This window comes from Astatotilapia calliptera, chromosome 20 (assembly GCF_900246225.1).
Source record: "Astatotilapia calliptera chromosome 20, fAstCal1.2, whole genome shotgun sequence".
Lineage (NCBI taxonomy): Eukaryota > Metazoa > Chordata > Actinopteri > Cichliformes > Cichlidae > Astatotilapia > Astatotilapia calliptera.
The window spans coordinates 28,479,308-28,506,555 of NC_039321.1; the positions used below are offsets into that span (position 1 = coordinate 28,479,308).

General features: G+C 39.0%; 3 protein-coding genes across 21 annotated transcripts in view; all 3 read left to right on the forward strand.

Moving 5' to 3' along the window:
- The window catches only part of wnk3 (WNK lysine deficient protein kinase 3), a 36,903-nt gene extending 29,445 nt beyond the window's left edge, over positions 1 to 7,458 (forward strand). For 3 of the 4 annotated variants that reach the window (XM_026153524.1, XM_026153527.1, XM_026153525.1), the window contains 7 exons: positions 57 to 303; positions 1,975 to 2,060; positions 2,795 to 3,135; positions 3,269 to 3,504; positions 3,594 to 3,689; positions 3,781 to 3,944; positions 4,261 to 7,458. In XM_026153524.1, the coding sequence (XP_026009309.1) occupies positions 57 to 303; positions 1,975 to 2,060; positions 2,795 to 3,135; positions 3,269 to 3,504; positions 3,594 to 3,689; positions 3,781 to 3,944; positions 4,261 to 4,809 (1,719 nt within the window). In that variant the 3' untranslated portion in view covers positions 4,810 to 7,458. The remainder of the gene's footprint in view (positions 1 to 56; positions 304 to 1,974; positions 2,061 to 2,794; positions 3,136 to 3,268; positions 3,505 to 3,593; positions 3,690 to 3,780; positions 3,945 to 4,260) is intronic. The other variant, XM_026153526.1, reaches the window with a different exon arrangement.
- Positions 7,459 to 8,854: 1,396 nt separating this feature from the next.
- Positions 8,855 to 20,796, forward strand: phf8 (PHD finger protein 8). Its single transcript, XM_026154033.1, has 22 exons — positions 8,855 to 9,183; positions 9,757 to 10,041; positions 10,180 to 10,265; positions 10,370 to 10,496; positions 12,579 to 12,739; positions 12,849 to 12,990; positions 13,094 to 13,280; positions 13,390 to 13,552; positions 14,093 to 14,180; positions 14,462 to 14,568; positions 14,675 to 14,766; positions 15,839 to 15,928; positions 16,036 to 16,317; positions 16,426 to 16,508; positions 16,599 to 16,768; positions 16,969 to 17,054; positions 17,323 to 17,444; positions 17,707 to 18,038; positions 18,123 to 18,218; positions 18,300 to 18,409; positions 18,495 to 18,855; positions 18,953 to 20,796. The coding sequence occupies exons 2-22, from the start codon at positions 9,944 to 9,946 to the stop codon at positions 19,039 to 19,041; spliced, it is 3,072 nt and encodes a 1,023-aa protein (XP_026009818.1). The 5' UTR covers positions 8,855 to 9,183; positions 9,757 to 9,943; the 3' UTR covers positions 19,042 to 20,796.
- Positions 20,797 to 21,112: 316 nt separating this feature from the next.
- Positions 21,113 to 27,248, forward strand: part of huwe1 (HECT, UBA and WWE domain containing E3 ubiquitin protein ligase 1) — a 50,889-nt gene continuing 44,753 nt past the window's right edge. For 6 of the 16 annotated variants that reach the window (XM_026154016.1, XM_026154030.1, XM_026154027.1 and 3 more), the window contains exons 1-4: positions 21,115 to 21,210; positions 23,127 to 23,196; positions 26,339 to 26,388; positions 26,629 to 26,698. In XM_026154016.1, coding sequence (XP_026009801.1) covers positions 26,654 to 26,698 — 45 coding nt within the window. In that variant the 5' untranslated portion in view covers positions 21,115 to 21,210; positions 23,127 to 23,196; positions 26,339 to 26,388; positions 26,629 to 26,653. The other 10 variants (XM_026154029.1, XM_026154026.1, XM_026154031.1 and 7 more) reach the window with 9 other exon arrangements.

Consider the following 27,248-nt stretch of genomic DNA (forward strand, 5'->3'; position numbering starts at 1 on the left):
CGTTTTTTTATATCTCAACTCCATGCAGCCACTCTTAATTGTCTTAACTGTTCTAGGCTGTACCCTCACATTCTGACACCAGTGCCATTGGAGATGCATCATGGCCCCCCAATCAGCAACCGATCCCCCTCCGGCACGGACAGCAGCAGCACAATGCAGGAGGTGGATATTTTGGCCTAAACCTGACATGTCCTAGTATCAGAAATCCTGTTAGCAAGAAATCCTGGACTCGAAAATTCAAAAACTGGGCATGCAAACTGCGTCACTCCGCCAGCTTGTTCAAGAAGCCCAGAGTCCAGCAAGGTAGCGTCCTTTTAGGGAGTAAGCGCGCGCGAGAGAGAGCGAGAGCGAGAGAGAGAGAATGGGATGTTGGGGCATGGACCTAAATCTAATATCTAGTACTAATTTTAACATAGCAAAATAACTTTTTTAACCTTTAAGGCTTTAAAGTTAATGTTAATGGACATTAATGTTTCCAGCTAAATAATACTGTTTTATGTATGTTTTTTTATTTGGTTATAGTCCCCCCTGTAAGTCCCTAGTGTTGACATCACTGCATACATTACTGTTTGTTTTTATTTATTGATTTTTTTTTCTAAATTCCTTTTTACTAAATTTCATTTTCTTGGCAGTCTTTCTTTTTGCATGACTTGCTCACTCAGGGGCGAGAACAGTGGAGCGTAGAGGAGGGTGGGAGATTGGCACAGTGTAGGAAGAGTTTGGCATCACAAATCTGATGTCCTCCCAGTGCTGATGAACTATGGAGTAAAGACAAGCTGTGCCTGTGCCAAGGAAATATTCCTTCACATCACACCTCCCTTCATTGTCCCAAGTCCACAGGCACTGCCAGCAACAATCATCTCAACTGCACCTGCTGACTCAGTGTAGACAGCGTAATGCAACTCACATCATTACACAGATAGCATAGATGCTAAGTTACCAAGCTGATGTTATGTAATTGTTTGTAGTTCAGAATACATACAGGCTTATCCTGTAAACTCATACACAGTAGCACTGCTCCAAAACAATAACATATGATGTAGCTGTAGTGAAGTAAGTGAAGGTCATAATATGTTAGAATACAGTGTGTGCATTACCAAAGGATTGTAAGTTACTGCCGGGCTCTTTTGCACACGTTTAGGCTTTCCATATGGCTACGTTTTATCATGCTTTTCAAGTATTCCAGTCATCTTGCATGTAATCGTGTTTATGTGTGTAAAGTGTGTAGCAGTAGCTTAGATCTTCTGTTACAAGAGCACATGCATGAGCATGTATGTTATGTTCTACACGCGTGACTAATAATGGACCATTACCTGTAAGTAACACATATACCAGGCTGTATATATTTTATGTTAATTTTTATGTTTTATTTTTCCCTTAAAAATGGCTGTGGTGATCCATGTACATACTCTAATGTCGCAATCCCAAATATCAAACACACTGACCAATATCACTGTTGCTCTGACAAAGATCTTAAATGTGATATTGGGCTACATTGTCTAATGAGTGGGTGGAGCAGTGATGACTTGGTGAGAATGAGAGCGTGGATGTGTGGGTGGGCTATACTGTATTTAACTGGTATTTTAAAATATGTTTTTGCTTTTAATGAATGCATTTACCACTACTCCCCACACCTCACGAAGTTTTTTTAACAACTTTAAATTCACAAAGACCTCATTTTAAAATTGACATCCACAGAAAGTATGTTTACACAGTTTACAGATTTGCATGCATGTTAAAGAAGTCACAATGTTCTGTGATTTGAATGGCCAAGTCTTAACACTGTGCCTTTGTGTTTGTTCTCCGTGTCTGTCCTTTTGCATTTGTATGTCTCACTGTCATGTGCATTTTTCTGTTTCTGTTCCTTTCTTGTATGTCTGTATCATCATTTGTGTGTTTTTTATACGTGTGTTTGTGTTTTTGTATCTTTGTCCTTGTCTATCCCTTTTGTTTTCATCCCTTTCTCATTATCAGAAGCAGATTCAAGCAGTCAGCTGTTTAAAGATGGGAAGGCAGGAGCACCACTTAATCCACCGCAGCCTTCTAAAGGACGTTTTCAGGTAGGAGCACATTAGCTGATTCTTGTTAGTCTCAGTCTTTGACACAGTCTGAACTAGGGCTGCAACAAAACATTTTGGTAGTCGACTAATCTGCCAGTTTTTCTTTGATTAGTTGATTAGTCATCGATTAATGTTTCATATTCATATGTTTCCGGGTCAAAATAATGACCCAGGAAGCGCTTAGCAAGTATCATCCTGAGCAGTTTCTGACAGTTAAGCTAACATAAACATGACGGTACGAACATTTACATGAACAAGGTATCAGTGTGACGAACTAACTTAACTTTCTAAAACTGACCCATTCAGAGTTGATGTCACAGCTCCAGGGGGCGGGCCTTAAATGTTCGTGCACAGCAGTACTGCTGTTGTGAAAGGAAAGCGCTGCTTTGCACAGTCTGCATTTAACTTTGCTTGTTTTCTGTGAAATGCTTTCACATTTTTTAAAATCTCTGTTTCCATTTTCTGCTGACCTCCTGTTTTGCAGTTCGCACTACATTCTTTTTCCTTAGTATTGTCTGCAGTCTTGGCAGACGATATAGGTGATACTTCCCCCATAGCTTCCTGTAGTGTATTGCAGTTACAAAAACACATTTACTTGGTATTAGTATATGAAGCGTTGACAGTAAAATTTTGCATCAACTAATTTTTATAGTTGAGTCATGAATTATGCCGACAAAATGTTGCAGCCCTGGTCTAAACAAGCAATGAAGATTTCTCACATTATTAATCACCAGGTGACTCCAGTGCCCCAGACCTCTCCTCCAAAGGATCGCCCGTCGGGCCATGGTGGTGGCACTCACAGAAAAGTTGGCCGTTTCTCTGTGACCCAGACTGAGACTAAGAAAGATGACAGGCAGACTGACAGCTCGCCAGTGTCTCCTGATTTGGTGAGGGAGAGGAGGAAATCTCGGGTAAAGGAAGGAGATAAAGAAGAAAGTAAGAGAACGCCATCAATGGCCCACGCTCCTCGAGGTCCTGGCCACAGCCACTCACCCCTTGGAAGCAGTGATGATGATGATGAGAGTGAGCTAGAGGATGAAGACCTGCGAAGAGAATTACACAAGCTCAGAGAAAAGTAAGTCAACAAGGGAAAGAAGTTTTATTATTGTACAAGACTTTTGCCTCTCCATTTATTGAATTTTCTTCTTTGTGTCTCCGTTTATTTTTGTTTCTTTCCCACAGTACATAACCGTTCTCTTTCTCTGTAGGCACATCAAAGAGGTGGTTTCCCTTCAGGCTCAGCAGAACAGAGAGCTCCAGGAGCTGTACAGACAGCTTCGTTCCCTCAAAGACCAAAGACAGAGTCTGCCTGCCTCCCTATCTCGTACCCCTCCTCTTCCTGCAGCGCCCCCTGCCCTCTCACCTCGCAGGCCCAGGCCAACCAAAACAAAGTTTCGGGCCAGGCCTCACTCTCACATAGACAACAATGGAGTTACACATGCTGGTGAGGCTTTTACTATTTCTTCCTCACTTTCTTGTTTTGTTTTTTTAGATTTGCTCTCTGCGAAACTGTGTCTTGTATGTCTCATCCAGGGATTCAGCAGTCAAGCAGCTTTTCAGGTAGTGAAAAGAATAGGCTGTCACTGTACTGCAAGCCAGAGCACCTTACTACACTACCTGCTAAAAGAGGTACGGTTTATCCTCGTAGTGCTAAAATCGGGTCAGCATACCATAATTAATGTCAGTTGGTGCCATGACGAGTCGCCTTGTTTTTCCACAGATCACAGTCCTCTAAGAAAAAGTACATTCACAGACGAGCTGCACAAACTTGTTGATAATTGGACAAAGGAGACAGTGAGCACCACCCCGCCTAAGCCTTCACTGAATCAAATTAAGCAGATTCAGCAGGTGCAGGAGTTGGGAGGCTGGAGCCAGGGAACTGAGGTAGGACTACACATGAAAAGTGTTGTTGGTATATCAGGCATGTCTTTCTTAATAATTAATTATTTGGATAAATAAACTTTATATATTTCAAATGCATTTTACTGAAAACTGTGGCTTATTGTTTATGAGAGGAAAAAAATCTTTTTTGAGTGTGATTTTGAATTACCAAACAATTCTTCATGGTTTTTGGTGATGATGATACAACTAAGTCAGAAAGCTTTAAGAGTTTTAGACAGTTCTTGAGCCAAAAGTACCAAAAGGTTTGTTTTGTTATTGTAGTCATAGTCTCTAAGTATTTACTGCTATATTTGTGCAGGTGGCTCCCCCAGGTTGGTTTCCAGTGGCACAGGCGCCCACAACCCCTGCCAGTTTGACTGTGGCACCCTCTTCCCATTACACGGGTGGAGGAAGCCTGTCCACCCTGCACTCTCCAGGACCTCCACCACAAACACACTTGGCTCAAGTCCCGCAGATGCAGCAAAGTTTACACCTTCATCAGTCTCTCCCCCTCCAGCAGATTAGCTATCCACAGTCCCAACTCTGCCAGCAGATACCACAGCCCCTGATGCAAACTCCCATGCAGTCTCAGTCTTTATCACAGACACCACCCATCGCCCAGCCTCAAAGCCAACCGCTGCTGCCTTCCCAAATGCCCACATCACCAGTGTCCACCGCTACATCTTTGCTGCCTGGTAGTGGTACCGCTGCACCCACAGATAGCGCTGCTGCTGCTGGTGGGGCATTTTGCTCCTGTTCCTCACCCTCTTCCACCTGTTCCTCATCGTGCTCTACTGCTGCTCTACCTACCAGTGCCAAAATTCACCAAACACCCCCCACCTCTACTCTTCCTCTGGGACAGAAATGAAACCAGGTGAAGTGTGAGGCCAATATGAAGGTCCAAGAGATGGATGTAAAGCAGATCCATTTAGAGTGTTAGTTCTGTGTACGTGTGCGAGAGTTGTGACTGCAATGACATATGGGTTCTAGTGTACTTGTGGATGTGATGGGAAATGAATGTGAAAGAAAGGTGATAGGTTGTAGCATGTACAGGCAGAGGGTAATGTGAAGCATGGCTGGGGTTTCTGAATCAGTATTGAGCTGTATAAAGTCTTTGATGTATGAGTGTGTGCATTTATGAGTGTGGGTGGATTATTTGAGTACATATCACTTCTGTCTTTGGACACAAAATAACATTAACGTTTTTGTTTGCAAACCAACTCAGCGGGACCTGAAATCTCCCTAAGCAGAGACGAGAAGGACAAAATATTTGACGGTGTTGACATTTTTCTTTGGATTTGTCAATGCTTACAGTGAAAGGACTATCAATTTTTAAAAGTGCAATTAGTAATGATCATCTAAATTGATCAGCACGTATTGTTTTCATTTGTCTTTAAGGCATAAAATATTTTTGTAGAAGCACAATGATTAATACCTGATGCATAGGGGATTTTGTTCATCATATTTTAAAACTGTAAGCCTACAGATCAAGTGTTTCAAAGGCAATCAGAAAAAACCCCCCAAACTGACAGCAGCATGTTTCAGAGGTCAGCACTTATCCGGCTATCCATTTAACTGCAGTGCAAACAAACACACTGTCGAGGTGTCGTGTACCTGTACAGCATGTGCTTGATTTTATATTGTTTTATGTTTGTAACAAAATTAATATGACCAGATGAATCCATAATATGATGGTAAATTCAAATCTGCCATCTCTGTTCAGTAAATATTTGGGTGCATTCAACCCAGGACTGCATGATTTTATGGCTGGCTTGACTTGCCTAGTGCAAACTGCTTGCACTCGCTGTATATTCATGAATCTCACAGTTACTGTTTGCAGCCCACTGAGGTAACGAGTCATATACATTTGCTTTCAATATGATATGATTTCACATTTGACATTTTCCTTTATTTCTGCTGCATATCATCTATACCAGTGCTGAAGAGGACGATTTAAAAGGAAAAGAAAAAACTGCCAAGTTATCATTAACTAAATTATAAAGGTATTCTCATATTGCCTTTTTCTAAAAATACTGCATTTTTGTGAGCGTGTGAGTTTATTTTTTTCTGTGTGACAAAGTGTTGTAATAGTCCTGGTATAGTGCATTAATTCATGCATCAAAGCAGCCTCTCAAATGTCACTGTAGTCAAGTGGAATTGTTTACGCTGCCTATGTTTTAGGCTTACTTTCTAAAAAAAGAAGAAGAAGAAGAAGAAGAAAAGGAAAACAACAGAAACAAAACAAGTGAGCGCTTCAGTCATACACCAGTTCTAAGTTTGATCAACACCAATGTGAGATCTTCACATGCTCATGTGTCAGCTTTGTTTGGCATTGTACAAATTCCTTGTTTCAATTGTGAGCAATTTAATTATTAAATATAGCCTGTTTGAATTCAACGATCAGAAGATGCAATGTGGGCCACTGTGCTTTATGCACACAACTAAAGGTTTACTCGAGTCAAACATCCTTCATTTCTTGATTTCTAAACTCATTTTGTAGTTGAAGACATTCAGAGTAATATATCATCAGCAGATATATTACTGTACACTCTGACAGCTTATCAGCCATACACACATTAGACCATCGATGGTTAGGTGTTAATACATTTTTTTGGTCTAATAAATAGCCAGTAGTCAAAGCGGTATTTCTGATTTATTAATAATAGATTGTGTGCCACAGAAAACATGTGATTTAACAGACAAAGACTGCTAAATGTAAATCAAAGGCATGAAACACGAGTGGTTAAGAGGAATAGTTCATGCCAAGTGGTATGGTTGTTCAGAAGCGGCATAATCTAGAATATAAATTTACAGTACTCAGTATGTGTTGCTTTTCAAGACTACCCACATTTTCACAGAGATGTACTGTAGTTCATTATTAGTGAAGGTGTGTGTGTTGTCATGTCTGATACTAACATGCATCTAACAAGCTACAGCTTAATGATTATGACTCATGAAGAGAAGCTGACTTTGTCCTTGAAGTGTTACCAAAATGTTATCGAAAAGACAAAGATTATTTTTGTATTTTGGAATGAGGTTGTACAAATTGTAAAATTGTGTTCTCCCCGCTACAAATCAGAGGTTATTTGAAACTAGAAAACTGGTTTTCATCCATGTTTACATGGGACTCCCTGTCTTGCTCTAACTCTGACAGGCGAAGCTCATTCCGGATCATATTCAGATCATTTTTGGTTATTTTGCCATCATATTTTAGTTTTGAACCACTGCAGCCCAGATGGTACATAAAGTAATGACACCTCACCTTCCCACTGAGCTTTAGGTCACATTAAATGAAATTAAAATAAAATTAATACAAATTAAACAGAAAATCTGGGGGCTCCCAAAATGACACGATTGAGAACCATGGTTAAAAAGTACATTTGGGCAGAAAAGAAAACTAAAGGAATAATGTATGTTGCGGGTGATTTAGCCTCTGTAAATTCTAACTAATTCATCTGTTGATTTTATTTATGTTTTGTAACTAATCAAAATAAATGATGTCAAACATCAAATGACACCAGTGTATAGGAGGTTTATTTGTACCGTAAGTTCACTGGGCACGTGGGATGTTCATATATATGCTATATATATGTGTTATTATGATGATAAAACACAATAATCATTTGTAAAACAAGTAAAACCTGGGCTACATTGCCAATCAAAAGTTTTTTTCTTTAATTTCATGACTATTTACATTGTAGATTCCCACTGAAGGCCTCAAAACTGAATGAACAGATATGGAATTATTTAGTAAACAAAAAAGTGTAAAAAGTCAAAACATGTTTTATATTTTAGATTCTTCAAAATAGCCACCCTTTCCTTTGATTACTGCACCCTCTTGACATTCTCTCACTTAGAGAAGCTCATTTAGAGAATGGTAAATGGCCTGTATTTGTATAGCGCTTTACTAGTCCCTAAGGACCCCAAATCGCTTTACATATCCAGTCATCCACCCATTCACACACTGGTGATGGCAAGCTACATTGTAGCCACAGCCACCCTGGGGCGCACTGACAGAGAAGGCCAAGGGTTTGCAGGGCTGTCAACAAAGCGAAGACTTGCTAATTTCAGGAATCTAAAATATAAAACATAATAGAATTATTTATCATTTTTTTGTGCTACATATCTCCCATATGTCTTGCTTCATGTATTTGATGTTTTCGTTATTTATCTAGAAAAAACATTAAATGAGAAGGTGTACCCAAACTGCTAGTCTGACTGGCAGTGTATATATATCTGTTAGTGCCAGACGTTTTTCTCCATTCTCCAGAGGAGCCTCACAGATCACAGCAGCTAACACCACTTGACCTTCGGTGCATTCCTGACCTGGAATCGCTGTTAATCATAATGCCAGGATGTGAGAAAGAGTGCCAGGGAATAAAAACATTTTTTATAAATAAATTTCATAAGTGACGAAGGGCCTTAGGCAAATTAAAAAGTGAAAAAGATAATTGAATTATAAAATATATGTACACTTGAATCACAATCCTGATCACGACACTCCACCAGTTGCACTCATAATGTGTGGTTTGCATTTCTTAACACAGGTTCAATAAAATGACAACGTGAAAAATAATGACGTAAATACAAAACTTTTTAAATTATAAAATCAGGTTACTGAATGTTGGCAATAATTATTTATTTTACTTGAAAAGAAATATCCGTTTCAAATTATAGTTTGTATTCTGACTGACATAAAGTGTGAAGGGAAAAGAGATTAAAAAATTACAATTAAACGTTATGAGGGTGTGCAGTTATTTGACAAATCGTATGTACTCGCATGCTGATAATTATGTAGTACATTTCTGTTTCTATGAGATGACGGAAAAAATACATGTTTGCAGCGTCTCCTGACGCATAGAACTGAATTTCCGCACCGTAACGTAGTTTCCTGAACGCAACTCAATTTTTGACTGTCTACAACTTTATTGTCCCCGCCACGGCAGACAACGACGAACAACGGTCTGACGTTACTATCTTTGAAATGGCGTCGATGCAGTTAAATACGATGTTATTTGTTGTTGTTTTGTTAGTTTAGGTCGCTTCGTGCTACAATTTTCTGGTCCATTGTGAATTTCTGGACCTGGCCTTTATATTTGGGCATTACAAAGTTGATAAGCAAAAATGTGGTGAAGCAAATTGGTAATAATTTACGTTGCATAATAAGGCCGCAGCTAACCCCGAGCTTGCGTAGGGATTACAACGGCTTTTCAATAGTTGGCCCAGCCGCAGCTACATTTTGGTGAGTTGCTATCGTGGAAAGAAAAATCCAAACGTCTTAACCAGCAACAACGTTTTCCTGGCTGAAATATACTAGCTGCATCAGATACATATAAGGGTTCATTCACGCTTCGTAGCTACTTTTGCTTAAGTTAACATCTTGGCAAATAATTTTCTTCTCTAACTACATCGCTTGCTAACGCGGCTAACGTTAGCGTTAGCCTACTTGCTGTATGTATAAGTGCGTTGATAAAGCTAGCAGCACAACATTCACTATGCATAGAGTGTTTACAAACGGAGCTAACGTTAGCGTTAACAGCTGTTGAGCAGAAGCGATCTTGAATTTTCGTCCGGGATGAGTCTGAGCTTATCTGCAAAGATTAGTATTTGACCAATATGCACCGATGCTCATTAATTCATGTACCACCGAAACAAAATGCTGATCATTCAAGTAAACGACTAAACTTATTCGTTATGACGGGAACAGGATTTATATGTTGCTCTAATCAGCTCTCTACTAGCGAGTGTGGGGTCATTATGGTGAGCTGCTAACAAGTTTTGTTTTATTTTTCTTTTTTTCCCTTTATTTTAACAGGTTTTCAAGTAAACCTCTGGACATGTGCATCAAGTAGAAGAATCAGAACGTGAAGTGACAGATTTCACCAGCCTTACCATTAATACATAAATAATAATTCCTTTTGTTGATTAATTAGTCTCTCCTCACTCGTTTCCATTAGATTTGAAAATACTTTACATAAATATCTTGCACAAACACACTGAACATGGCATCAGTGCCCGTGTATTGTCTGTGTCGTCTGCCATATGATGTGACACGCTTCATGATAGAGTGCGACATTTGTCAAGACTGGTTTCATGGAAGGTAGGATGTTTTCCTGCTTTGACCCACTTTATTAGATTTATGATGTGGTTACATCTGTTGTCTTCACTGTAAAATTTCTGTGTCTATATTGGGTAATGGAGCCATTCTTTGTTTTGATATAAGTATGCTTTTTTGTAGCTGTGTTGGAGTAGAGGAAGACAAAGCGGCTGAGATTGACCTGTACCACTGCCCCAACTGTCAGGTCACTCATGGGCCTTCTGTTAGTAAGTTATCATTTCTTAAGTAAAACTCTCAGGGTTGGTGTTATTATTAGTTGACTTTTTCATAGAAATGTACAGGTTGAAAACTGTTTTCTCCATTTTCTTAGTGCGCAAACGCCGGGGAGGCAATAAGCAAGTAGATGGAGGTGCCACTGGAGGAAGAGACCCAAGTAAGCCTGTTAAGACAGGGAGCGCACAGTTTGTTAGGGAGCTACGGAGCCGAACCTTCCCAAAGTAAGTCTCACCTGCCATCCTGCTAAAACAAAAGTTTGAAGAAAATCATGGTTTGTAGTGTGTTTTTCACATTGTAAGAACTTAATGTACTATTGCTGTTATAATACCTTGGCAACTAATTTCTTAGTCAACTAAACAAAGAAAAAAATGTTGCACATAGTACTCCAAACACACAAGAAGAAGAAAAACACTTAAACCAATGTTAAATATGATATGAAAACGTTACTTCAAAACATGTTCACGTTTTATTAAAATGTGACAAATTAACATTCGAAAAACAAATAAACAGCGACTGAAAAGTGTGATAGACTGTGCCATGCATAATGAATTCCCTGGCCATCCAATAGATGTAATCTCTCCAGCGTGTTCCAGGTCTACTCCGGGGCCTCCTCTCGGTAGGACATGGCCGGCCAGAACACCTTACCCTAGAGAAGCTCGCCTTAACTGGCTCCTTTCAATGTGGAGGAGGAGCAGCTCTACTCTTAGCCCCTCCCAAATGAACTCCTCACCTTATCGCTGAGGAAAAGCCTTTTCACACCTGTGAGAAAGCTCATTTTTGCAGCTTATTCTCACCTTTATATAACTAGAAATAATAGTGTTGACAAAAAAAATCAGGCAAAGATGAACAGTTTAATGACGATGCTCCATCGGGTGGCAGATGGCTGCATAACATTTAGGACACAACAATTTACCAGCATTTAAAATGTAAAACAATTAGATAGTAGGGCTGGGCCATATCATACTGTTCACGGTAATACCGGTATAATGTTGGGCAATAATAAAAAATGAAATATTGCGATAGAATATGGGTAAAATGCGCATGCGTAGTGCCTTTGTTTTCATACGCACATTGCGGAAAAAGCATGGCGGCGACAAAGAATGAGAAGGGCGAAAGCGGATCGTTGAATGAAACGGACGAACCAGAATTGGTTTGTAAAAATGCTGCAGCTTCAGTGGTGTGGAACTGGTTTGGCTTTCGTCCGTCAGACACACAACAAAGCACTATTTTTGGTAGAGCATGCTAGCAGGCCGTCGTTGTTACTGTGTTTTTTGGAAAATACGGCACACTTAAAATCAATCCTTTGATTTTTCTGAAAATCGACAGTGCCCCTTATAATCCCGTGTGCCTTATGTATGAATCCTGGTTGTGTTTACTGACCTCGAAACTATTTTATGTACACGGCGCTCGAAAATCTGTCAAATGTTGTAGTACGACTTTGCTAAGCTACAAACCCGCACCGCTTGATGGATTGTCGGTGCATTACAGCTATCGTAGGCAGGCGCCTTGCGGAGTGATACGTACTGTGCTTCAACATAATGTTACCGTATTGTGTGTATATAACCTCTTTTTAAGTTTTGTGGATGTTATACATGGTTATGCTGAGGATATGTCGGCCAGTTTCCACTGGAAATGCCTTTTGGTTAAACTGTCAGCGAGGAATTTGCACTGTTACAATTTTATATAACTTTAATGCACATAAGCTGCTTGTTTAAGTGAAAATACATTGATGTTTTTTTTTTTTGCACTAATAAAGTTGTGGAGTTGTAAAGTATTTTGTCTTCTGTCAATGATATCGTCAGTTATATCGTTATGGCAAATTTTCAAATGTATATCGTGATTAATATTTTTGGTCATATCGCCCTGCTCTATTAGATAGATTATAGTGACAGTTAGTTGTCTGGTTGACTAGTTGATAACATCCCAAATACATTGCTATTAAAGTTGATTGCATTACATTCTACTAGTCTTTATCTAACACTGGTCTTGAAACCGGTTGGTGAACCAGCAACACCGACTACTGACTGAATAAATATTATAATTTCAGGAATTTAGTGGTTGCTGGTTTTTGCAAGGACTTTAGGTTGCCAGCCAGTCGCTTGTCCTCTGTGTATGTGTGTGTGTTAGTAAGGGAGACTGGTGTTATAGTTATTACTGCTTACTCCATGTGTCACTATTTTAGTTAGCATCCTGGGTTTTTGATCTTTAATGTAATAACACTGTAAATCACTCTGTCCTATTATTGTTTTTGTTTTTTTTCTTGTGATCAGAGTGAAAACGTACTTTTTGTTTTTCTGTGACAGTGCGGATGAAATATTGCTAAAGCCTTCAGGGGCCCAACTTACAGTTGAGTTTCTGGAGGAGCATTCATTCAGTGTACCTGTCATGGTTCTGCGGCGGGATGGCCTGGGTATGACCCTACCTCCATCATCATTTGGCGTCAGTGATGTGGAGCACTACATTGGTAAAGTTACAGTTACAATTTAAATTATGGTTAGGTTGTGTTTTTGTAATCAGTAAATTCGTTTTTGTTTGCTTTGTTTTCTGAAACCTGTGCATTTTGTTAAATTCAGGTTCGGATAAACAGATTGATGTAATTGATGTTTCACGCCAGTGTGATCTGAAGATGCGTTTGGGCGACTTTGTTGAGCACTACAACAGCCCCAACAGAGACAGGGTCCTCAATGTCATCAGCCTGGAGTTCTCTGAGACCAGGTATGAAAAGACAGTCATTCTACTAAATATACGTTTAAGTAACACATTGTCGTTACTGGTGTGGAGTTTTGAAGACTAAATAAAAGTTTTGGATTTATCTTAGACTGTCAAACCTGGTGGAGACGCCTAAGATTGTGAGGAAACTTTCCTGGGTGGAAAACCTCTGGCCTGAAGAGTCTGTTTTCGAGCGTCCCAATGTGCAAAAGTACTGCCTAATGGGAGTGAAGGATAGCTACACAGACTTCCATATTGACTTTGGAGGCACCTCAGTATGGTACCATGTCCTCAGGGTAAGTGTTAATTGTTTCAAAGGTTTCTGTTCACATTCATTTTTTGTGTTTGTGTTTTAAACGAATAGTTTTGCATCTTTTTAAAGCTTCCCTTATTGTGCTTACTCAGGGTGAGAAAATCTTCTATTTAATTTCCCCCACCCCTGCCAACCTGGCACTTTTTGAGCGATGGAGTTCATCATCTAACCAGAATGAGATGTTCTTTGGGGACCAGGTTGACATGTGCTATAAGTGTTCTGTCAAACAGGGAAACACCTTGTTCATACCAACAGGTAAGCACTTGGGTAATTCTTTTTGTTAGAGCAGAGTTTTGTTTTGTCAGATATCTCAAACTAATTACATTAACTCAGCTACAATATGAACATCAGGCATTTCATCTGGTTTCTACATGGGCATACATGATGACAACACAAAAAAGCCGTAGAAAATAAGTAAAATAGAAACTGTCTATGTTTCTGTGGCGCAGTCTTGTTTCTACCAAGTATATTGCAACAATTCAGCTTATAGTTCAATATCCAAACAGAGGTCAAACAGCTTTTAAAAGTTACCAGTAAAGAAGAAGATGATTGGTGTGCATTCTTTCTCTTTGATTTAGATTATGAAAGCAATAACATGCCACAAAATGTTTTGTGAGCAGTAAAGATTACAATGGTGTTTACAACACTGTTTTTGTGTATGCACCATAATGCCTAAGTTACATTTTTATATTTATACACAGTTGTGTAAAAGCCTTGTTTTAGAGAGACGAGCCAAAGCTGAGAAAAAATGATCTGCTTATAGTGTGGATTTTTATTTATTTATTTTTTAACCAGGGTGGATTCATGCTGTGCTCACTCCAGTGGACTGCCTGGCTTTTGGAGGAAACTTCTTGCATAGTCTCAACATTGACATGCAGTTGCGGTTAGTTTTTTGATAAACTTATGTATGTCAAGTATATTTAATTGAGCATAATTGTATTCCTTTTGACTGAAATGTTGAAATGTCAGTGTTTAGACATGGCGGACGAAGGAACTTGCACCCTTAATTGTTGTGGTTCCTCACTTCTTGTTCCTCAAGCCTGAAGTTCTGTATTTGGTTAAAATTACTATACTTGTGGGTTGTTGTTGTTGTTTTTTCCTTGTCTGCAGAGATATTTTAACCTGGTGGCAATAAATAACTTTTTGTGATGTGGTATTGTTTAGGGCATATGAAATAGAGAAGAGACTAAGCACAGCAGACTTGTTCAAATTTCCCAACTTTGAGACTGTGTGCTGGTATGTAGGAAAGCACCTTCTCGATACTTTCAGAGGTAAGGGCTTTGGCTTTTATTATGTTTTTATTTGAACTACTTGGCTGGTCTGTGTTTGCTGTTAATAATTGTTGTATTGCTAACTTTGTGGTGTTTGGTCTGACAGGTTTGAGAGAAAATCGCAGGCATCCTGCCACTTACCTGGTTCATGGGGCGAAGGCCCTAAACAATGCCTTCCGCAGCTGGACCCGCAAAGAGGTAAAACCTTAAACATTTGCAATGTAATGTCCCATTTTAGTCCGGTTTTACTGATTCTCTTATTGCTTGGTTTATTTCCCTTCTAAAGTTGACTTTGAAATATGGGAAGTTTTTTTTTTTTTTTTAATTATTATTGTTTTGGCCCAGAGAATGCTACTGATTGGATCAGAAATACAGCTCTACAATTGTTTTAATACATTAACTTTAATGCAGTAAAATCTATAGTGTCATAAATGATTACATAAAAGTTACTGCATGGTATTTTTCTTGTTTAGAAGCAAAACATTAAATTGCAGCAATGCTGTTAAGAAAACTGCTAATTTGGGATGTGTTTTTATTTGCTCCCTAGCAAAGAGTTAAACGAGAAAATCAGCCACTTTCATGTCTGCCTCTGTCAGATGGCCGTAAACTGCTTATACCTCTGAAGCTTGTTTGTTTAATCAGTGTAGAAATGACGTCCTGTGGCTTCGCCACGGTGTTATGTCTGTTATGTCTGTTTGCCTACTGGTGGTGGTCAGAGGGCCCGGTGGCGCCTGTGTCCGGCAGCCTCGCCTCTGTCAGTGCGCCCCAGGGCAGCTGTGGCTACAATGTAGCTTGCTATTGCCAGTGTGTGAATGTGTGTGTGAATGGGTGGATGACTGAATGTAGTGTAAAGCGCTTTGGGGTCCTATGGACTAGAAAAGCGCTATACAAATGCAGGCCATTTGCCATTATGTCTTGGTTCTGAGCACTTGCCAGACAATCAGCAGAGACTCCAGGAAGTTACCGATCACTGACAGGAAATACTGCTGCATGACCAAAGTCATTACACTAATCTTACCCCTCGGCAGCCATCATGGCATTGCCCTCAGGCTCTGAGCCTGTAACTTTTCCTTGTAACATCATTTGTGTAACTGATGTAGTGACATTTCTACAGTAAAATGATATATGGCCATTTCCCCATTGTGACAGTTTGTAATGTGTGAAATAATGATAAGAATAATAATCATAGTAACATAAAAAGAGCATAGTATCACTTGTAGCTTTGGAAAATGTTGTAAGGAGATGATTGATGATTATCTCCTACACTCAGGCTTTAGCAGATCATGAAGTGGAGATTCCAGAAACCATCAATACTCAGGCGCTGGTGAAGGACCTGGCCAAGGAGATTCGTCTGGTAGAGGTAAATGAAATCACTGAAAGCTTCTACATTCTACAAATGTTAATGTTTAAATGTTTTTCTTACTCTTTCTGTGTTTTAATGATTTTAAAAAATAATCTGTTTTTCAGGATATCTTTCAGCAAAACATTGGCCGCACTGGTCCTCAGTTTCCTGGTTCGCCACTCTCCAAAGCTCCCCTCACCACCTCTCAGAATTCAGGACGGCCCCCTGGAAAAAAGAAAGGGCCCAAGCCCAAGGAGATGACAGGGGGTGTTGGGCCCCCAGGAACCAAAAAGAAGAGTCAAAAGGGACTACTTAAAGCAGAAGCAGGAGAACTCGATCTGATTGAGATCCACACCAAACATACACTCAAGAAATTTCAACCTGGAAAGTCTAAACACAAGAACAAGGTATGATGTTTGCAGATGTTTGTGATGATAATGGGAATGCCTATCCAGCATTTTCAGTGAACAAGTTTCATTTTCATATATCCTTATAGTGATGATCTCTCTTTGCAGTTGGAGTTACCATTAGAGGAGTTTGAAGGGAAGATAAATAAAAGCAAGCTGAAACTTGTGTTGACCAATGGAAAAATTCAAGGGTAAGCTTTACAGCCATTTCAAGGGTTCCTGTTGGTTCTGTGATCTTACTACAGGTCGATGTGTTTACCTGCTGTTTTTTCTGGCTTCAGTAAGAAGGATGGCAGCAGTAATGGTGCAGGAAGTGCTAGAAACTACAAACATCTTGCGACGGAGGGATCCAGTCTGTCCGACTTGGAATCTGAGGATGAGTTGCAGATTGATGAGACCCCACCTCCACGACGGAAGACAGCTGGACTGAGTAAGAAGAAGAAGCTGAGTGGTAAGTGTATTATGCATTCTTGAACGAAATATATACATGTGTTTAATCTGTTCATTCATTTATTCATCTATTGCAAGTAAAATTTATCATACTTAAGTAAAGCTGTTTGAATGCTGGGACTAATAACAAAATATGGTTTCTAATATAATTCAGTAGTAGTTTCAAAGCTGTAATTTAATAGTGTTAAAATGTACCTTCAGGTCTTCCTAGAAAGCTGCCCAGAGCCAAACCCTGCTCTGACCCTAATCGCATCAGAGAGCCCGGAGAAGTTGACTTTGACATTGAGGTGAGATTATTATTGAAACGGCCATCCTTTCAGGTCTTTGAGTTCCAATTCAAATGTGTTCTTTACTTAAAACAGTCAGAAAAGGTCAGTCCCAAAGATTTAAAGAAACTATTCACTACACTATAATTAATGTTTCATAAATCATAAATCGCTTATATTGATTTTGTTATCCCCTGCTGAGCAAACAAAAGCTTTATTTCATAAGACAAGCCATGGAGTGTTGACAAGAACTTGATGTTCAGTTTTTAAACAATTGATGTGGCTTCAGGAGGACTACACCACTGATGAAGAGGCACTGGCTGCTCATGGAGTGAAGGGTGGTGCAGGGGGCATTCTGGACTTACTGAAGGCTAGCAAGCAAGTGGCAGGCTTGGACTCTACAGCAATCGGGTAAGATTGCCTGGATCATCTGTGTGTTGGTACTTATAAATAATCATAATAAAATGGTACTGTGTGAAGCTGTGCAGCTGAAACACCCAGAAAACTTTGTATACCTTTGTCAAGAGTGGAGGCGGGTGAAAATGACTCATATTGTTGATGAAGTAATCTTGAAAACCTTTGTTTTACAAATTTGCAATGGGTTTGGGGTCCCACTTTGTGTAAGAGTTTTATATTGCGAGGTGATTAGTGATGGGCTGTGTACTTTTCTCAGTGAGGAAGCCCCAGCCTCTCCCAGCACTCGTGATGCCATTCAAGGGATGCTCTCCATGGCCAACCCCCCTTCGTCATCCTCCTCCTCATCCTCTTCATCTCCTTTGTCTATATCTGGAGGCCTGACAGAAGGATTAGGGGTCGTCAAGGAAAAGGGCGGCAAGGCTGTATGGGTGACAGGAGGGGTCAAAAAGACAGCAAATTCTGAGAAGAAACCTGTCATTCAGCGACCTGGAAAACGTCCAATTAAACGACCAGCCCGTCACCTTAGTGACGAGGAAAGTCCAGATGAACAGGAGACTCTGGGAACTTGTTTTAAAGATTCAGACTATGGTGAGCAGTACAACTTTGATTAATTTTCCTGATCAAGCCAAAATTTAATTATGATAATTTTTTTAAATTATTTATTTTTTTAAGTTTACCCATCCTTGGAATCTGATGAGGAGGATCACACCAACAAGACTAAGATGAAGCGGAAGAAAAACTGGGATGACACACCATGGAGTCCAAAAGGTAAACATAGCAGAAGGATCGATCAAATTTCTTTTTAGCTTTCTGATGTTTAGTCACTCAATAACTTCTTTTCATATACAGCCAGGGTGATGCCCACCCTTCCCAAACAGGATCGTCCAGCCAGGGAGGGAGCTAGAGTTGCCTCTGTAGAAACTGGCCTTGCTGCAGCTGCTGCCAAGCTGGCACAACAAGTGAGTGGGGGGGGAACTAATAAAAAAAATCTTGTCTTCTAATATTCCTTGGAAAAGATGAAAAACTTTGTTGTTTGTGCAACAGGAGCAGCAAAAGCCTGCTAAAAGGAAGTACACGAAAAAGCAGCGTCCCCCTGCTCCTGTCATCACTCCACCTCCTGTTCAGACCGAGCCAGCCCCACCCTCTCCAACACCTGCCCCAGAGTCTGCAGCAGACGTCAGCCCAGACAGAAGAGTGGATTATTACTCTGCTAGTCTGTTGGACCATGAATATACAGCAGGACCAGGACCTTTTGGCTCAGGAGGACCTAGAGGCAGTGGAGCCATGGCTCCGGGTGTATTTCTTACATCAAGAAGACCTTCCCTGTCTCCACAAAATAGCAGCTCTCACTCCGGTGCATCCCCTGCAGGTTTATCCAGTCAGGGCACAACAGGAGTTGGTCAAGGTGAGCATAAACTTGAGTAAACTTTAGTTTTGACAGCATGATTTCATATTTTATAAAGTTTATTTGTTTTTAATGTTTCCCTTATACCTTGATTTAGGGAAACGTCCAAAGAAAGGACTTGCGACTGCAAAACAGAGACTTGGAAAAATCCTGAAAATTCACCGCAATGGCAAACTTCTCTTGTGAGAGGTGTTGGAAATGTGGCTGAAGACTTGAAGAATGAGAATGAAGAAAAGACCTGAAGTAGGTCTGAAGGAAAAAGAGACAGTAATCTATATTTTTTATTCCAGATAAATTTGTTTACTGTTTTTACTCGTTGCCGAACCTCACAAAAAAAATTCTTGCCCTACACCAGTTACTCTGCCCAGTTCTGCTCACCCTCATCTGCATAAAGGTATTTTCAGAAGCACATGTGTGGCTTTAAGTGAATCACTGTAATATGCTGGACAAGCACTTAACGTGGTAATTAACTGTTAATTACCACCTATTTGACGTCACATTTGAATTTCAGAATGTCAGGTGGATATTGATTTAACGTGGTAATTGACAAAGGCAAATGGTTTCTTTTGTTTAGGCCATTTTAGAGGTTGTATTTATGTTTGTACTATCATCATACATTTTTTTTTCTTTTTTTAAAGGGAAAGAAAACAGTTAATGTGATATTTGTATAGGCCCCTTTCCCATGCAGAAGATCCATTGGTGCAAATACTGACAGAGTTGTAGTATTATTTTTGTTTAGTTTCCTTTTTACCTAATTTTTATTACAATAGAGGTTGTACAAAACTCAAGTGTGTGCATATAATATGCGACATGTATTAATTCTTTTTGAGAAATTTGCCCCTGATGTTTGTATAGAAAATAGATCTCCATATATTGTAGCTCTACCTATGACAGCTGACGTGCTAGACTAATGCCAGGACTTACCACCATTATTCTATTTATTCTTTTCATATTTATTTAACAGGGCAGAACTTTTGCCATCTCTTATCCTGTTTTAATGTTGTATGTTTTTACAATCTCATCTTCTGGTCCCCATGTCAAGTATTTTCAACCACTTTATGCTTGTACAAAAACTGTAGCCATTGCTTTGTTGTCACTGTAAATACTTGTAATATTTGTAATTAATATAGCTGCTTAAATGCAGAACAATTTTAGACTTAAAAACAAACAAAAAAAAAAAAAATGGTTCCTGCATGTTGCCGTAAATTGCGCCCCGGATGTTAGCAGGACTCTTGGGTCAGAAATAGAAATGTGTTTTTGTATCACAGAATGTACTAGTCCTAAAGTGTTGGCAGAGATGTAGATTTAACTTTGTGAAGGTGCAGGACATGAGTCGATATGTAAATATATGTTGTAATTTAAATTCTTTTATAGTTCAAAAACTTTCAGATCTTTCGTAACATGACTTGTACATTATACATTGCTGTATTTGGGAAATATCTGAAATAGTTCTTTTTTATATTTGTATGCAGTAACTCTCATGCTAAGTCCATGTTGTCTTGTTAGTGTTATTGGAAGCGTGCTGGAAAATGCCCTTGTTAAATTTCATCCATTTAGTTTTATATTAATTATTGTTGATTTTCACTCTTGTGTTGGTGTGAACTGTGCATTTTAAACATGATGTGTTTTAAATACGACCTGGAAATGATAAAATATACCTTGGGCAAAATTTCTTTTTTTCTTTGAGTTTATTTGATGATTGCTGAATCACCAAAAGCACTACCGGTGGGTCTTCTGATTTCTCATGTCTGCTGGAGAACCAAGGTGTCAGTGCATTCATGAAGGTGTCATTTAGGAACGTTTTTGAATACACAAACAAGGAATGTTGTGTTGTATTAAAAACATCTACACTTAATGATTTTTTTCCAATAAAAGTACAGTTTCATTAATTGTAGAGATTAGCAACCTACTTGGGTATTTTTAATAAAGGGTGTAAACATATTTTCTCATGGTTTTTTTGATCTATGAATTACTGTACTATTATTATTTTAACATCTTAACATCCCACAGTTTAATTTTAGGGTTGAATACATTTGTTAATACAATGTCCAGTCTTTTTTCCACAAATGTCAGTAAGTTTGAATGCACTTTGATATTAAACTATATTTTTCAGAAAGCCTGGAGACTTTTGCTGTGTGCTTTCGTTTGCACATTTAATTAAAAAGTCGAGACTGGAAATGCCATTTACTTCCAATCTGAAATGCCTTAGCATTTGTTTTTGTTTTGTGTGGTTTTTTAATAGCAATTACAAGGGAGTGCCCTGTGTAAACGCAACAGCAGGTATTCTCGCGAGAACTAAACTGCCATACCACTCGTTAGTGCAAGATGGAGAAGCAAATGTAACACGCATTCGAGGTAGGCAGAAAGACTTATTCTAAAGTGTTGACACAGGGTTTAGCAAAGCGGTGATGGACGTCTATCGTCCGTAAATTGCTGATTGCTTCTCGTCACGGGATCCGAGCCACCAAAATAGTGTATTTTTAATGGTAATGTATGCGTCTTTTGCAGTGTAAACCGCCATTTTTAATTTAGCCGTGATCCCATGGATAGAGCATTGTGCGGACTCGGAGCCCTAACGGCTAGCCGATTAGCTCGCGCGAAACCCTCTAACACAGAAGCCGCACACTTAACACGCAGAGTCATGTTCACTGTGTGTGGGTATTTGCACCTCTGTGCAAGTAATTCAAAGCCAGTTTTCTCCCTCTGTTGCGGCTTGTTCTCTTGGCGGGAATGAAGACAACTTGAGTCAAAGTGTGTGTTGCAGATTGACTTTTCGTGATGTGCTAACGTTAGCCGTCAAAGCTGAATTAAAGCCGAAGTAGCAAATGTTAGCCAAAAGTGCTAGTAAACCTAGCTAACATCAGATGACTAGCTGTTAACTTTGTCTACGTTAGCGCCACTACTGACTGATCTTTAACTGCGTAGCAAGCTACTTAAACAACACTTAGAAACAATGGGATAGGAGCTGAATGAACACGCTTTCAACTTGGAGCTAACTCAGTTAACTTGGGAGTAATAATAGCCTTTACTTCACTTTGTGTTTCGGATGATGACTTCAACATTCCATAATGTCAGCAGCTATAAATGCTACAGGTTGGTTTTAGATTAAATGTGCGTTCATCGGTAGAATCAGCATGATTTCGTCAAAGAAAATATTGCACTCGGCTACATTTGCAAATTTTATTTATCCTTTATTTATAAATGTGATGCCGGTGAGTCTCACTGTCTCATTTACATATACAAGTCTTGAGATCAAGCGGTGAAACCACTTGGTGAAAACATACCGAGCTGCTGAAATGTGAATATTTGTTACCTGTCAGATTCCCTTCACCATCTCATCATACTCTTAATCGCTGTTAATTGTGATGGTATGACAAAGAAGTAGACCACTTCTCCGTCATTGGCTTAAATCTCCCCTGAGTGCCTCATGGGTTTTTGTATTCTTTATTATTGAATCAAACTATTGCCGGGATAATTCATTAATGCCAGGCCTCAGCTCGCTCATTAAAGGTGATCAGCTTATTAAAGTATAAAACAGTTTGAAAGTGGAGATGTGACAAGTTTTTCTGCAAATATTTTAATGTACTTTAAAATCTGGGTAATTAGGGTAATTCTGTTCAGTGATATGGAGGTTGTGATATTAAAGTACCATATGATTTAATGAGAGAGATTGCCGAAATGGAAATTGTTTTATGCGGACTACTACTCTCTCTCATGGATTTTTCATAAATAAAGTTCTGTTTGGTTGGCATAAATAAGGCATGCACATCAACAGCAAGTCTGTGCTGAACAGTGTAGTTTAATGGCAGACAAATAAGTTGAACTTGAGAAAATTTTAAACAGTAAGGATCTGTTGATTGTTGTCCATGTTTACAGAAAAAATAACTCCCATAGCAGTTATGCACACTGTCCAATTAGTAACAAGATATCAAAGAATTCAGTTTGTTTAAAAATAATGACTTAAGGAAGATACAGATAAGTTAGAAATGTCATTCACATGTGCAAAACCACATACATCCTGAAACCTGTGTCTAAAAGGAAACTGTTAAGGCCCCAAAGTTAGAAAACTGGAGGTACAGTGAAACAGAAATAAGTGTTTAACTATATTTAATTTTACAAAGTAGAAAATCTTTCAGTTTTAATGGAATTCTTCCTGAAACACTGACATGACGGACGTTTGGAGAAATAGAGATGGTGTTTCAAGTGTCCAAGCAGTTCCATTTTCTTTTCTTCATTCAAAACTAATTTCATTGTTTGTCATATGTTTTCAGATTGTGTAAAGAAACAGCGTAGTAAATCAAGGATGAGAAAGGTGGAACCACTGAACCAGATCAGATTCTGGTGAGTACTGCCTCCCCCCCCTTTCTTTTTTTCTGCTTTGACTGAACTGAGCTGGTAATGCACACTATACATGAAGAATATACCTGCAGGGATAAATTGATGTAACAACTTAATATCTGTATCAGTCGATTTTTGCATCGCCTATTGGCAAATAAGATGGTATTCAGAGATGGCAGTGGTTGATGTTTATCTGTTGTGTTAGAGGAGATTTCCACGGGCTAAATGCTTTGGTAGTTTGAAGGGCTGAACGACATAAAAACAGTTCAGTATTTTTAAAAAAAATAATGATTTCTTTGTCATCATATGGCACAAAAAGCACTAAATGTCAAAAACAAAACACCCCCTATAGCCATTGGCAGAGTTTTGGCACATTCTAGTTTGCAATAAGAAGAAGAGGAGCAAGGTATTTCTGACAGTAAACACTTTGGTGTATTTGAAATATTTTTCCACAACTCAAACTAGCAGAAGTTATTGAAATTCCTAAATAAGAAAATGTGACCTTCTTTTCTGGTTCCATGTGGTTATATCTGTCTAACCAGATGGTCTTGGTGAGATTTACTGTGATTTCTATTTTTCAGCCATTGTTCAGCTCTGAACAACTGGGCTCTGTGACAGTGTTTGTGCTGCTCATCATACCCAAATATTAATTTAGGGAAAAACCATAACCTCTCACAGGGTGTGTGGAGCTTTTGGAAACTTTTTGGTTTTATGTCCGTGCTGTAATCAATATTGGCAGACATCCATATTTATAATTTTAAAAAACCCTGTAAATACTATTTTAAATAATCACCAATATACAACCAATGTCAGTAAAATATCCACTGATATTGCAATAAAATATTTAAAACAAAAACATCCCTTAAGATAATGCCTAGATATGGCAGGGGTTTAATTTAGTCCCCACTCATTTTGTGTAATTTGAATTTGCCTATCAATAAATAATGCATGAATAATTCAGATTAATTTGGTAAACAAATATAGTGCCAAAAGAAAACAATGCTTCCCTTTCCCCCCCCTTTCTTCTTTTTTTTTTTTAATGACACTGAATTTTGTTGAATTAGGCATATGGAGAAAACTACACTTAAATCATATAAGCTATAATGTAGCACTGAGTAACTGAGCAAGGTCGGTGTTCTAACATCAGTATGTTAGCTCTTAAAGGTTTGAATTAAGTACTCGCTTACTTCATCAGAGAAGTCTTACACACATAATGCAACAGTGAGTAATCTTAAAAAATATCAATGAACTAGACAATTAGCAACCTCTAAGCTTATTTAGCTGAAATAAAGTGTATACTCCTGACTTGTCCAGGTTTTGTAAACAGGCTTTTAAAAATTCTGATTTATTTATTTTGTAAATATTCATGGATCAAATACCTAAAGTTGTTTTGATGCAATGTGCTTGTGTTTTCTAAGTGTTCACGGTGGCTAGCACAATATTTTGATGCACATGTAAGTTCGTATGAATATGTCGGCGCTTACGCTGGTGTGCCTGGTATGCTTTCATGAAAATAACTTGAAGAACTGTGTCGACTTAATATGATAAGATGTTTTGTTGGTGCATCCCACAGAGGGCCCATTGCCCCGTTATAAATACGCACTGCATCGATACAGACAGCAGTGGCTTCTCATTCCCAGCCGTAGCGTTATTCACTTTTTGCACACTACCCACACTCATCATGACTGTGCCAAGAGCTAGTGCCTATGTGCTATGGAAACAGGCGGGGATACTGTAATACTCCGGACGGACGAACAAACTTCTTAATTGATTCGGTAGTCAATTTTCCCTTCTGCAAACTAAAAACAAAACTCGCAGTGTCACGTTAGACCAGTCCGACAATGATTCAGCGAGTTGTTCTGCGTTTCTGCTCACTGCTCAACTAACGGTAGCTAGCTCGCTAGCTAGCGCGTGCAACGACTGTAGCTTTAGAGCCAGGAACTCCGAGCCTAAGAAAAAAAAAAGTCACGTTAGTGTTTCCAGGTATTTTGCACACATTCCTCTCTTTGTCGCTAGTCACCGAGTTGTTTACAGATTCATCTTAACTGGAGTAGGGCCAGCACAGAACTAGGGAGTGCGGGCTCCTTTTTGCGGCCTGTGCAGCCCCGACCTAAATTAGTCAAGAGTCAGGTCAGGACAGGATGGTGAATCTGTAAGGTCTGGTTTGACAGCTGTGCCACAAATGGTCCTAGCGGTTTGAATTTTGTTTAGTTACATTGTGAATGGTTATCGCTGATGACACGCATGACTTGATTATGACTTGGCTGACTTTTTAAAAAACGTTTGGTGACTTAGAATTTCAGAGGAAGATCGTTTGCTAACGGTACCGGTAGCTCGGTGTTAGCTGGTCAGGGGTTAACATCTCCGCAGCAAACGTTGCCGATCGATTCTGTCGCTACGTTGAGTTTTACAGGGGTTCTCGTTTTCTTAGACGTGTTGCTACCTGATTACAAACAAAACGCATCACGTTTATGACCTATAACTGCAGAGTGGGCTTTGAATAGGAACTTGTTAACGTTAGGTAAATAACGTAAAGCTATTACCGACGCTAGCTTGTTAGCTAGGTAGCTATAACTTTAACCTGTAAGCTTCGAGTCGTTTGAGTTTATGGAAAAGCAAACAGAGAGGCGCACTGTTTGGCTTAAATCTCCCCTGAATTTGAAAGTGATGAAACGTCGGGCTAATGTTTTAGGCCAATAAATGGGACCCAATATAATTTGATTAACTTTGTGTCGTACATTGCTCGCTAGCCGTCAGCTAATGCTCTGCCCGGTTTGCTTTGTGATCATCAGACTTTTAGAGAGCCTGAGAAAATGTCAATGTTTTCATCACCTTTTTAACCACTGGTGGTGATCAATCATATTTCGCTGTAACAGAATTTCGAGGATTATCGCCATATCATCTACCTTTGCTTATTCATTGAGTGCCCTGCCAAATGTTGAGATTTGTAGTCGACTGTCTGTATTTTGTTATGTGTATTTCAAGTACATAATGTACGAATTTACCTAGATATATAGCCAGCAGGTACTTTTTTGTGTTATATTATGTACTGGATATTATCCAAATAATTTACATATTTACCTGGAGCATTTTTTTTTAAATAACATATGGAACACTGTTTTGATGTAAGGTTTTGATTTTACAGATAGAGCAACTGGAACATGCCCTTAAGTGGGCATTGCCAAATATTTTTTTGTAAGTATGTATCTTATTTGTTTTTTTAGTCTTTTTTTTTTTTGTTTTTTTTTTGGGTTTTTTAAAGACATTTTAATGTTAATATTTCAATATCTGAATAACTGTTTGGCTGGGAGTATTTAGATATGTAAAGTCCAAATGTATATTTACCCAAGTGCTATAGAAGAATATCTGCATCACAGCACACTGAAATTCATTATTAGATGTTGCTTTATGGGTTACATTAACATTTCTCAACAGGAGCAGCAAATAGAGATTATTGACAATGAAGGTCGACAGAAGCAAGTTAAAGAAAACACCTACGGAAGCTGTGAGTATATTTGATGCTGGCTGCGTTTTCTTTCATAGCTCCTAACCTCACTGCTGCCTAAATTGCATGTAGTTGGGATATTTAGGATGACTTTTCTCTAGCCAATTGTGATAAGAGTTCATAATGGGAGCAGGGCCTAAAAGAACTTGTTGAAGATGCTTTTTATTTTTATATTGTAAGAAATTTACAGTGTGTCATGTCCAAAAATGCGCGGGGGGGGGGGGGGTGTCTATGACTGCAAGCATGATGTGTACGATACAGTTGACAACTCGGATAACTTCTCTAGTAAAAATCTGGGAATTTTCTTATCTGTAATGTAGAGCTGGGCGATAGAACGATAACGATATGTATCGCGATATAACTTTTACTCGATAGAGAAATTAAGCTATCGCGATAGACCTCGCCGCTCTTGTCCTCTTAAAATAAAAATAAAAAAATTAAAATTAAAAAAAAAAGGTCAGCCAATCCAAACTAAGTAGCGCAGAGCCGAACCAATCACAGCCGCAGCGTCACGTCGCGTGACTTGTTACGTACAGCACAAGTGCCAAGC

Bases quoted from the DNA above. Each gene is read 5' to 3' on its own strand.
- phf8 (XM_026154033.1), top strand. From the start codon at position 9,944: ATGGCATCAGTGCCCGTGTATTGTCTGTGTCGTCTGCCATATGATGTG. The intron at 14,569-14,674 runs GTAAGGGCTTTG...TTGGTCTGACAG, and splicing joins CCTTCTCGATACTTTCAGAG to GTTTGAGAGAAAATCGCAGG. The intron at 17,445-17,706 runs GTAAGATTGCCT...TACTTTTCTCAG, and splicing joins TTGGACTCTACAGCAATCGG to TGAGGAAGCCCCAGCCTCTC.